Source organism: Festucalex cinctus, chromosome 10 (assembly GCF_051991245.1).
Source record: "Festucalex cinctus isolate MCC-2025b chromosome 10, RoL_Fcin_1.0, whole genome shotgun sequence".
Lineage (NCBI taxonomy): Eukaryota > Metazoa > Chordata > Actinopteri > Syngnathiformes > Syngnathidae > Festucalex > Festucalex cinctus.
In genome coordinates this window covers 19,184,430-19,197,531 of record NC_135420.1, presented here as the reverse complement: position 1 = coordinate 19,197,531, position 13,102 = coordinate 19,184,430, and the positions used below count along the sequence as shown (strand labels likewise).

Genomic DNA, 13,102 nt, shown 5'->3' with positions numbered 1-13,102 from the left:
TGACTAATGAAGACTGTATAAGGTTTTTCTTCTTTAAATCGTTTATTTGTATTTTCTGCATTCAACATTTTGCTATCTGTACTACATTAACTCAGTTGTTTATTTTTTCTCCCCTCCAAATGTTTTTTTCCCCCCAATTTTTGTACAGATTTAGAGGTCACATTAACAGTGGAAAAAGCTTTGAAATGCTTGGTGTGAATGTGAGTTTGTATGTAGCTAGTTTGCCATTCACCGTATAATTTCATGCAGGGAGATACTGTCACGTAGGTTGTGTTACGTGGAATTATGTAGAATATTTATGAAGAAAGCTATCTAGTTTTATACTAAATTGTTTTCCATTCACGGTCTGTGTTTCCAAAGGGGTCGCCATTGTAGAGTGACATCACATTGTAGCCTGTCGGTGAAGTCGGGGTCCTTTATTTTTATTTTTTATTTATTTTTTTTTAATTCCGACTTCGCAAGTGGGATTTCTGAGTTCAAGTGGACATTCCCGTACATATTTCTCCTGGTTTGAACTGTGAAAAGTCAGACGTCCGACCATCCTCGAATGCAGCATTAGGCCCAGTTAAGGATGGGATACACTGACTGAGGACCTAGCAGAAAATGGTTGGAATGTTTTTTTTTCTTCCATTCCATGTCTAGAGAAGAAACAAGGATTATCTCTTGAAAATGACTCTCCAATTACTTTGCTTTGTTTTTTTGCTATGCTAATCTGATTAGCCGCTAGCTGTCATGCCAGAGCCCAAAAGTGCCATGACATCATTTCTGCGACACATCTCCAGCCTAAATTTGCGAGGGATGACTGCCAGCTCCCGTTTGCTTAAAAGTGTTACTAATTGTATCTAATGCTTGCGCAGGCGCACATGTACTGTATGTGTAAGGCAACCTTGCGTACACCCCAGCCCATCAGCCGCTCTTTGGTCGGCCCATTCAGCACTATAAGTCGGGCTGTTTTTGTAACAAAACAAGGCCTAATCCTAAATTCAGGCAGTCGTGAATGTGCCTCAACAAATGGCAGACAAATGAGAAGGATTAGCTGGGGCCCGTGAAAGAGTGAAAGGTTTGCCATTGATCTACGGTGGTCCTTTTCTCTTTCAGGGCCACTCGGTCTGAAAACCCCGCTGGGTAAGAGCATACAGGGCCACTCTAGAGCCCCCTAGGCCACAGAGAGACACACAACAGTCACAATTAGTCTCAGGAGCTGTAATGGCAATTCAATAAGCGCTTAAAAAAAAAAAAATTGTGCCTCGCTCGTCCGTCTTCCCCCTCCCGTTGCTCCCCCCATTTTTGTCTACATACATAAGATTGGTATTATGAGCTCTGTTTGAGGGCTGTGTTTTTTCTTTCTTTCTTTCCCACCCACCACAGTTCTTTTCAGCCGCTGGGAGAGAAAATGACCACACAGGGTTTCAAAGGTTCCAGAGGCTACGCGTTGTTGTTAGCGTGACTTGTGGCCTTGATGGACTGCGGACGTCCTCTTTTATTATGACTTTGAATCACATTTGGAAGATTTCAAACTGCCCCTTCTTCTTTTTTTTTTTTTTTAAAGGGATGAAATGTGCTGCACTTTGCAGATGTTTCCACTGATCTCCCTTGACACTTTAAGTCTGATCGAGCACAGCCCAGACACTCGTGTTTTTCACATCGTCTTCCCGATGTCCTTTCCATCCTTTTTCGCTGCTCCTTTTGGGACCTTCCATGTTGATTTTGCGCCTCCCTCAATGCTGTACACTTTTGATCAGGGTCTGTCCGTCTCGCAGCAATGATTATAATGTCAGCCCACCCTTTTGCTATTGGAGGACACTTTGACACTGATGAGTCGGCCAGTCTACCAAGACTCTGTTTTAGTGTTCAGTGCAGTAAGAGGATGCACCTGTTCATTCACTTCCCTTGCAAACATATACAGTCCAACGCCTTAAACGGGGATTCTGCGGGTCATTAAAAAGGATTTAAAGTTATTAAATTGTTTAAAGGCTTTAAATTCCATTAAAAAGCAGTATTTGCGATGTAATGTAAAATATTTTTTGTAAAAAATCGTTGTTCATGCTTTAGTTTACATACAACATTGTGCAAACGAGTCACTATAACACAATTTAGCAGTAATAAATGTGTTAAAAAAAAAAAAAAATTATTTCCGCAACTGGTGACTAGCTGTAATTTACAACGAACAAAATGGCCTGGAACCACGAGCTGCTTCATTTTCCAAATACCAATTACTCTGAATTTGAGAAGAAAAATGTAACCAATGTCCACCATGAAACACTAATACCATGTAGTGGCAGAAAATTACCTCAACTCAATGTTTCACATTCCTTTTGTATATCTTTTTAACTTCAATTAACTTTATGAACTAGACTAAGTGCAATTTCTGGAGAAATTACGTGGGAATGCTGAAAGCTGAATGCTAAGATTTGAATGCATGTGGAATGCTTATGAAGTAAATTGAGAGATAAATTATGGAATGATGACCTCCTGGTTACTGGACAATGCACTTTACCAACTGTGCCAATCAGCAGGATCAACCACCTGGCAACGATAAGTTCGTATATATGGAAGTGGGTGTGGAAAGTGACACTTAGAAATAGTTCAATGTCTTTCCCATTGAAAATGAATGGGGGGGAAAGTTGATACTTAACGTTAAATTGTGCAGATACCGTAAGTATTGTGAAAATAGATGATATATATACCCCAGGAGGCGTGAATCTTTGAAGGTAGTTGAAATTTGAACAATTTAAATTGGAAGTATTATGTGGGAGTTGTTACATGGCAAAAAAAAAATGTGGAGAATAAAAAATCACAATAACATTTGTGGGAATGCACAGTTATGATAGGTGGCCAAAATGCACGGGTGGGTGGTACTTAGTTGACAGCTCAACAGTGCTAAACAATCAACGTACTAACTATTATCCAATCTTTTTTGCTCGGTCCTGATGCGAAAGCAGGAAGTAGTTCTAGTTCCGGTAAATGCCTATTGCCTGATACCGACTAGATGTGGACGCGAATTAGAACGCAAATGAATTTGGAGGTAAATAGGAAGGGATTTAACAGTTCAATTCCCTTTAATGGGTTTATCGCATGAATCACCATGACAGCTGTGTGATTGACATATACATGGGAGAAAAAAAAATAGGATGCTTGAACGGGACCTGTGTAATACCTGCGAAGGGACGTCTGGTCAGCCAATGCAAAGATGCTAATTAGCATCAGCATTAAGCTAGCGGGGCCTTTTTTTAGGCAGTTGTTTGGCTGTTTTTAACACACAAAGTGTAATTCTCAATGTTTTATGTATTTATTTATTGTAAAATGTGTTGAGAAGAGTGATACCAAACGAGTTCCAATAAATATAGTTGTGGGACATTTTGTTTTGCGACCATTTCCAGGGGGTGTATTGTGTCAATGTTGGAAGTAGCACTGTACCACAAATCAGCAGTAGTTCTCCATCCAATGCAAATGACATGAGGGCATTTTGCAAAGAGGAACAGCTGAATACAAAGGTAGGAGCGGACCCCCCATACTGCTATCTGGCCGCCGCCGGGTTGAAGTACAGTGCGATGATGCGACGCCCTCCTGACCAGACGTGTCCCCCGTCGCAGTGGTCTCGCATAAAGACACGCTGAAAGCTTGGCCTTTATTCACCCTCCCAACGGCCGACTCTCCTTTCTGCGCTCTGAAAAGACAGAGTGGCCTCCTGTGCCACTGGAGCGCTCGCCTGTGTCTAAATGACCTTGATGTCCCCCCGCGCCGATCATAAGCGCCGCCCCACTGGGGTTCTTGTCATGATTATGATGATGATGGCGATGAGGAGGAGGGATTATGGCGGAGGGCTCCAATGGAGATGTTACAAACACTTAACTGTCAGTGAGTAGGCACAAAGGCTTAAACGCTATTGTCACCTTTCACAATACAGTGGAACCTCCAAAGTACAATGTCCCACTCCCTGAGCTTGTACAATTCTCAATTTGACCAATATGATGAACCCATCGTTCACTGCGGGGGATGTAGGGGTGGCTTGAGCCGTTGTTCTGTTTTTTTGTTTTTGTTTTGCTTTGACTTGCGAGCCAAGCTTGAGCACTGTATGGTATGGTGGCAGTGATTCAACTCACTTCAAAACAAGACGTTTCCAACAATAGGTGAACATAAAAAAAAAGAACTCAAAAGTTGAGATTTGCTGTCAAATTCAACATGAAACAAAGAGTATGACACCTTGTGTAATGAAAAAACATAGCTTAGCCTTTCAGTCTGCTAGCTTAAATGCTAATGCTAACCCCCAAAAATGTGGCAAAACATGTTTAATTATTTACACTCTATTTAATGTACGTCATTAATTTATGTTTTTATAAAGTGCAGTATTGTTTTGTTGACTTTTGAGGAGAGCTAGAATTGACAAACATGTATTACAAGTCACCCGTACATAGGAAGTCAGCCATTTTGATTTGAAGTGGTCATTTTGGGGTCATTTTAGCCGTTTCCACAGTCCCTTCAAAGATGATGAACTTGTACTAGAATTTTTATTTATTTTTGTCCATTTGCTACCACATTTGCGCCGCACATTAATATACAGATGGATGACGCTACAAATAATTGAGAAGCACTGCATTTCACACAAAACCATTAATACCATAGTTCTATACCGTCTTTGTCATTGTCCGCCCTTAAGATGACCAAAATCATCCCCAAAGGCTCATGCATTAAATTAATTGCCAAAGACTAAATCGAAGGACGTTTGCTATAAATATAGTTAGTTTTAGTTAGTTTTGTAACATAAAATGTAGTTTCAGTTAGTTTTCATATTTTAAAAAGCATTTTCGATTTTATTTTATTTCGGTAACAATATTGTTTTTTGAATTTTAGTTTTAGTTTTTTCATTAGTTTTAGTTAACTAAAATAACCTTTAATGGCACCTGTTTTTCGATACCCTCCCTTCTTACTTTGACCATCTCCAAACATTTTTGCTTTGTTTATTTTACTTGAACTGAGTCAAATGCCATTTTTAGCACATGTCGCGGGCCACTGAAAAATGGACGGCGGGCAGCAAATGGCCTCCGGGCCGTAGTTTGGACACCACTGCTGTAGACCCTGAAATGTGAATGAAGGCAGTCCTTGATATAAGACAGAGTCCCGATCCTAAACCGGATTTAGTATGCAAGTCTGAATGTGACTTCTACCTGTAATTATGCTCGTAAGTCAAAGCTACAGTAAATGTTTGTCTGATAAACAATCAATGAAAAACAGTAAGTGTGGCTTAAACTGAGCATGCCTTTTTGTGACCACGTATTCTTGCACTGCAGATTATTTTAAATATTTAGTGTGCCTCGTACTAATGAATATCAGTAGTCGTTGTGTTGGAACTAGGCACTGTCACTGTCAGCTGATTGACTGACAGAATCTCAAGACTTGGTGAAGCAGCATGTGGTTCTTTACCCAACGTTATTGTTTTATGAGTATCTTTCGACAATTTTGTGATCATGAGGTAATCATGTAGTTTGTCAAGAAGACTCCATAACAAGAATTTGTACTTGATCATTAACCTATATGTAGAAACCACATTAAAAATGGGGGACCTCCTGTATTTTCAATTAAAAACGGGTTCAAAATCAGAAGTTGACCCACATTGCCGGAATAGTTCAACCTTTGTGGTTCCATTGTATCATTCTACTGTAAATGACCTAAACAAGACTAGACATAACACGGTTAATTAAATACTAAAAACTATTTTGAATATATTAAATGTTTTATTAGCCTTGTTGTGGAGAAAAATGTTAGCAAGAACCATTTATTAGGTGTACAAAAAAAAATAAAAATGAACCGAAGTGTAGCTGCTACGTCACATCGAGTGCACCTACAGCCTCTTTGTAAAATGAAGGCAATAGCGATTATGGAAAACAGGTTAGTTGACTTTACATTACCAAGTGAAGGAGCACACATTAGAGACACAGTGAAAACACTGGAGGCGTGCATGCAAATAACATACAACTCATCTAAAACCGGCTAGTCGTTCACCTATTGGGTTTGAGGTCTCTTAAGTAGTCCAGTATCCAAGGCAGCGTTGAGACTTTTTTGTAATGATCTTTACTGGCTGAGATACTTTGTTTTCAGGCTTTCCAGTTCACAATAGGCAATCCAGTTGACTCACGCACACGAACACGCCTGAGGAAGGTACCGCTCTACTGTCAAAAGTCTTTTCAACATGGGGGAAATAACTTAAAAGCACAAGCTAGCTCTACAAATAAACGTTACAAATCTGATCAAATGTACATATATGTGACACATGGGTAGATAAGGGCGGGCGATGAAGACGTCCAAGGCGAGCTAGGAGGGCAGCATGGGCAGGAAGTGAGTGGACGGGTGTCTTCGCCTGGCCTTATGGCCGCGTCGCGGCTTCCCCCGCCCGTTCAGCGAGACGAACATCTGCCTGCCGCCGTGCTTCCAGCGTAGCGAGGCGTACGTGTTGTAGCCGTTCTCCTCGATGCGCTCCTTGAACTTGCAGCTTGGGTTGTACTTGACCTGGAAGGACGACAGACGTTTAGCGGATAACCGGGGCTAACTTGACTTGCAGCTCGGCGATGACGTCAGGTGTAACGGAAGAATTACATTGAGTAATTCTTATTTTTTTTTTTTTTTTTTTTTTTTTTTTTTTTTTTTTTGAAGAGCTCAGAATTGTTCATTCGGTAGTCTTACCGATTCAACGTCTTGTCATCATTGCTCTTTTTTTTTTTTTTTTTTTTTTTTTTTTTTTTTTTTTTTGTGTGTGTGTATGTGTGCGTGCGTTTGCGTGCGTGCGTTTGCGTGCGTGCGTGCGTTTGCGTGTGTGCGTTTGCGTGCGTGCGTGTGCGTGCGTGCAAATACTTATAAATTTATACTCATTCATTCACCTAAAACCTTATAAATATCCCATTACCCTTCGCCTTAACCAGGTACTTCAGAATCTTGCCAGAGTCGTGAGATTTAAATGGTCAGGAGACCAGAGAAAAGGTCAGAAAAAAAAAAGAAATAAAGAGAAAAGAAAGGTAAATCAAAGTGACATCCAGCACCGACCAAACACTTCCTGCCTTCCCCATGATTACAAAATCAAAGTCTTACGCCAACCCCGGAAGCCTCTAAATTCCAGCAAATTTAGCGAGATCTCAAGAGCCCAGAGGAAAAACTAAAGAGAGGAAGGAGGGAAGGATCGATAAGGCAGAGTGAGATCAATAGAAGCCAGTACATCCAATCCATCAAAGTGAAGTCCAGCACCAACAAGACCCCTCCTGCGTGGTTACAAAACCGGAGTCTTATGCCAACCCCAGAAACCTCATACTTCTAATAAATTAAGATCTCAAGTGACCAGAGGAAAAACTAAAGAGAGGAAGGAGGGAAGGATAGATAAAGCAAAGTGAGAACCACAGACACCAGCACCAACTGATTCAAGGGGCTGTGGGAGGGAGAGGGTACTTCTGTTGAGTTTCAGTAGATGCTGGTGCGACGGATCTGGCATGCATAAGGACCACCACCAAAGAAAGAAGCCGTCAACCGCGGTCCAGCAAAGCGAGCACCACCCCCCCCCCCCCCCCCCCCCCCCCCGGAATCCCCAGGCCGCGGCAGCACCAAGGCCACCCCCAAGCCACCCGAGCGGACACCGGTCGGCGAGCCGACCCAGACACCCGGAACACCCCCGCCCCAGCCCCGGCCCACACCCCCGAGCCCAAGGCCGCAGAACGAGGCCCAGCGGGCCCCCACAGCGCCCCACCGGTCCCCAGCCCCCATCCCCCCACGACCCCCCCGCACCCCACCCAAACCCGCCATCCACCACGACCCAGGCCCCACCACCCCCGACCCCCAAACCCCCGAACACACCCCGACCCCCAGCACCCAACCCCCCACCCACCCATACCTCCACCCCCCCCCCCAAACGAGCCGCCCCCCCCCGACGGCCGCCACCCCCCCCCGCGAACCCGGCCCCCCGCGAGAACCCCCCACCCCCCCCCCTACATTGAGTAATTCAGCAGCAGGATCACATTTGAAGAGTGTTTCGATGTTAAAAAAAACAAACAAAAAAAACATGTAATTTTACATTTTATACCCTTAATAACATAAATGTCATAATTGCTTGCTACGATATGCCACTAGTGGTGTTCAACAAGGCTGTATACTAGATCCCGCAGACTTTTTCATTCTAATTGTCACATTAGTAAAAAACAAATTAACAAATAATAAAAACAATTAGCTGCGATTGGTTGGCAACCAGTCCAGGGTGTCCCCCGCCTACTGCCCAGAGCCAGCTGAGATAGGCGCCAGCAGCCCCCGCGACCCTTGTGAGGAATAAGCGGTCAAGAAAATGGATGGATGGATGGAAAAACAATTAGCAAATAATAAAAGATATGAAGTCAAAGAATAAATAAAGGCATAATATACCAAGAATAAAAATTCAATTTTTTGAAATTAATTTGTTAAAATATTACTTTCTTCCCTCATTAATCTTGCGAAGTTATCTTGGGAAAATATAACTTTATTTTAGGGGTGTCAGGTGGTTCAAATTTTTTATTGTAATTAATTGAATGACTTCAATAGATAACTCATGATTAATCACAAATTTTAGATCTGTTTTAAATGTACAATAAAATATTTTTTTCTAATTTGTAATACTTTTGTTAACATAAAAGTGGAAAAAAATGGTAACTAATAAATATGGTTGAATCTTTGATACAGTAATTTCATAATAATTCATAAAATTTAGTTAAAATTAAAAATATGTACTGTACTGTAAAAAAAATAGTGTGATATTGATTTGTGTTTAGGTCATTTTCTGCCACTAGATGGCATAATTGCAATTGTAAGATGTTGACAGCTTCGCACATTTTTCTTTTCCTATTTAGAGCTATCTAATCTTTAACATGAAGTAACTTGTGAAATTTTGCACACTTTTAAAATTGTATAATACAATTTGAACCCAGTCTCCACATATGCATTTGAGTATTATTACATTTATTACTGCTAAATTTTGCCGTGGACGTGCCTGCTACATTGCGATTGGAATTCCCCCAGTACAGAATTTCCAAGCAATCATTTATCGTGCATTAAAACAATTAGAGGCGTTAAACGAACTTTAAATTAGCTCAAAATTAACGCACTCATTTTGACACACCTATTTTATTTACATAAGATTACAACTTTTTTCTCAAAAATATTAATCATTGTACATTTACTTATTTCTTGCAACTAGGCACCTGTACCTAGCCATTTAGAAGTAGACCTACACATGAAAATTATGATTAACTGGCATTAGGATTATAAGATGATCCTTGGAAAAATGTCACCCCAGTAAGAGTAAAACAAGTTTCTTTTTTTTGGATGACACTTGTAGAGATGTTTTTAGTTTTGTATTTGAGTAAAACTAAACAAGTGCTGACCCGACGCGTCGGTTTGTCAGTTTTGCGTAAAGATGAACAGATATGTGAAGGCAATGCAAGCAAAGCATAGCCACTCTTCCATGGCTGCTTGGAGCTCCTTATCAGATAATACGACCTTCCCTTGTATATGAGGCGCTCCGTGTTGATCATGCGCGGATGCTACAAGTGCGGCGGGATGTTATTGCGGCTTCACTTTGTAGCAGCTTGAAGTTGATCCTTATCGCTAGCTGACTGATTGCGTGTCTCGTTTTTGGCGGAGGTAGACCGCACAACTCAGGTCTCATCTTAAACAAAGAGGCGGGGATACATTTAAAAGCTTGATGTACAGTACACACACAAAAAAAAAAGAAAAAAGAGGGATGGCACGCAATAGACTTTTAAAGGAGCCAGGTGCCTCTTTGTCATTGCTTGGCTTTCTTGTGTCCGCTATGTATTTTGACAGTAAAACAAGCTGCTGTGGCTACAGGTGTTACATCCGTGATTCACAGGAACATGGTGACCTCGCGGTGAAGCTAACGGGAGCTAAGACACAGTGAAGACATTTTTAAAAAACACTTGGATCAAATTAGATGCGTCTCCTTCAGTAAACACGGGAGCATGTTTTTTGGGGGGGGGTTTTGCGTGTAACAGTGCACTCTGCTCAAATGGGACGTCCTTCCCAAATTGATATAGTCATTTCATAATAATTCATAAAACTTGTTAACTTAGCTGATGCCTTATCTAGCATAAAAGCCATTTTCACAGAAGCATTACATTTGCTCCCGGCTCTTTTACTGTATTTTGACTGATTTTTCAAGGCTCACAGAATATTGTGTCCTATTGCTATAAAAACATGGAACATATCTCAAAAGAAAGATTAAAGAGTCTTCTTTCATCAGGAAAAAAAAAAAAGTATATTTATATCTGTTTCCGTTTTGCAGCAATTAGCATTAGAATATAGCTAAGTTTCATCAATTTTCACAAATTGACCTTTTTTTCAACATGGCCCCCTGGTTGATCTCCTTTGCTCTGCTGCCACCTGCTAGCCGTTTGTGTAATAACTATCATTTCTGCAACCATTCTTTGCAGTTGAGAGGCTGCATCATACCTTCTGTATGCTCTAGCATAAAAAAATATATAAATACGTCTTTATTTAACATATTTATACGTTTTTGGGAGCAAATGAGTTAAAATTAAAAATACGTAATGTATTGTAAAAAAGCGAGTGTGATATTGATTTGTTGAGGTAATATTTCTGCCACTAGATGGCATAATTGCAATTTTAAGATGTTGGTGACAGCTCAGTACATTTTCCTTTTCATATTTAATCTTTAACATGAAGTAACTTGCGAAATTCTGCACATTTCTAAAATTGTATAATACAATTTGACCCCAGTCTCCACAAATATATGCATTACAGGGAGTCCTCGAGTTAGAGACGAGTTACGTTCCTACACTGGCGATGTAATCCGAATTTCGACTTAAGTTGAATTTCACCGTTAAAGTCGCTATCTGCATCAAAACATTTTGTAATTTCTAAAAACAAATTAGTTCCGTGGTCTACTTTGATGAATTAATGCCGCACCCTAAATAGATGCACTCCACCATGGACAACTTGAATAAGTAATCATCAAAAAGATGACTACTTGTTTCCCCCGTGAAGAATAAAATGTGACATCTTATTTCGTCAAATCATGGACGCTGTCCACTTTAGTATAAAAAGGACACGCCCCAAATAAAATGCTTCCTTTTTTTTTCCCTATGCAAAACAGTGAGTTCGGGCTGATTACAGATTTGTCTACTACTTTAGAAAAGCTTAACAAACAAAACTGTTCTTTATTGAGTCTGTGACCTTTTTAAGACCTTTGAATGGCGGATTTAAGGCTTCAGTTTCATATTTAAGGATTTATGTCCTTCATTTTGGATCATAAAATGTAAGACCTTTTTTAAGGCTACTTTGATCAAATTCAGGGTTTGTCCTTCGCTAAATGTGACCACTAACGGCTCTCACTCAGCATGACGAGTCACTCTTTCAATAACTGATCAAATGATCAGTCAATCAGCTGGACTATTGTGCTTAGCTGGTGCATTATTTAGCGAAAAGCTGTATTGGTCTACTAAAATACAGAAGGTAAACACCCCACTCAAAATGCATCTTTTTCCCTTGCATAAAAAATGCATGCAACATTTCTATAGTATACTGCATTTCCTAAAATAGTAGCCTCTGCTCTGGTTACTTTGTCAAGTGAAAGAAAAAAAAAAATCACACCACACCCGAAATAGATCGTTTTTTTTTATTATCCAAACTTTTCTTTATAGTGAGTGCAGACTAATTACACATTTGTGAAATTCTTCAGAAAAGCTTTTCAAAGACAACTTGCCATGTTGTTTATTGAGTTCTGTGCCCTTTTGAAGACCTTTGAACGGGGGATTTAAGGTTTAGTTTTATTTGTAAGGATTGAAGGCCCTTATTTTGGATAATAACATTTTTAAGTCGTTTTAAGGCTACTTTGATCAAATGTAAGAACGTCTTTCTGTCAATGTGACCACAATCTTGTCCTCTTTTTTTTTTTTTTTTTGCAAGAAAAATGAGATGGCCAGTAGCGTCAATTGCGCCTTTTCCTTTCGTGAAAAACAAAATATGCAAAATTTTTGATGGTACTGAATAACGTATTGCATCCCACATAGATTTTTATTTTTTCCAATGCATGTTTTATAGCAATTTTGTTTACTGTGGCTTTGGACGTTTTAAGATGTTTGATATAGTATCAATTTTGGTCTTCATTTGGGAAAATGGGAAATTTTTAGGATGCACGATCACCCAACTTAAGACAAATCTCGGCTGTCCCCCGAGATTGACCTCCTCCAAAGGTTGGCAGGTTGTAAACTCACCGATCCGAATAGCGTGCCTTTCTTGGACATAGCTAAGTACAGCCCGGTGCTGACAGACTTGATGGCAACAACTCCCACACTGACAGATCGGATTTCCATCAGACCTGGAAAATAAAAGCGAGAACAAGAGTCGCAGTTAGCTTCTTTTTTTTTTGTGCGTGATCCTCATCAAAAGCCGCTCAAATCAATGCGATGCCAGATGCTCTGTGGCCGATACAAGAGAGAAAGCACACAGACACAAAGCTTTTATACAACACATGTTGAATCAGATCATATTGCGGAACCGGGGTGATTCTTGTGGAGTTGTTTGGGGCGGGGGTTGTTAAAAAGCCTCGCGACTACAGCTGGGACGCCGCATCCCGACGATGCCCACAGTTGTTTACAGACGGCCGCAAAAAAAAAAAAAAAAAAAATGCGTCTGCTTCACGAGTGCTCCTGCTAACGCCGAGAATAAGCTGGCAAGTTTGCAGGCTTAATTGTTTCCTCTGGGCACCGGCTTGCAAACGAGTCCCATGTGGCTCACGCTTGATCTGGCTTTTGTCTGCATGCAAAAAAAGGCTGAGGCGCTAATTACTGAATGAAAACTTGTCTCTTTTGATGACTTTTTCCTCAGCTTAATTTGCACACAAGAGCGCCCGGATGTGGCAGCTCAGGGATGCTCATAGAAGCAATAAAAAGATGAAATTGTGTCACTTAAATTGCAGTTGGCGCTAAATATCAGCAAGAAAGAATGCATGGGCCATTGCCACCAAAAAAGCTGCCTGGAAATGAAAGAGTCATAAAAGTCAGCACTCACCCAGCAAAAACTCAATAAAAAATGTCCATAACCTGAAATGTAAATTTAC

At 40.6% G+C, this 13,102-nt stretch overlaps 1 protein-coding gene across 1 annotated transcript in view; it reads right to left on the bottom strand.

The window, feature by feature from the left end:
• Positions 1-5,820: 5,820 nt before the first annotated feature.
• Positions 5,821-13,102, bottom strand: part of fgf22 (fibroblast growth factor 22) — a 31,852-nt gene continuing 24,570 nt past the window's right edge. Inside the window, exons 2-3 of the mRNA XM_077534335.1 lie at positions 12,258-12,361; positions 5,821-6,504 (exon numbers count right to left, since the gene is read on the bottom strand). Coding sequence (XP_077390461.1) covers positions 6,310-6,504; positions 12,258-12,361 — 299 coding nt within the window. The 3' untranslated portion in view covers positions 5,821-6,309. The remainder of the gene's footprint in view (positions 6,505-12,257; positions 12,362-13,102) is intronic.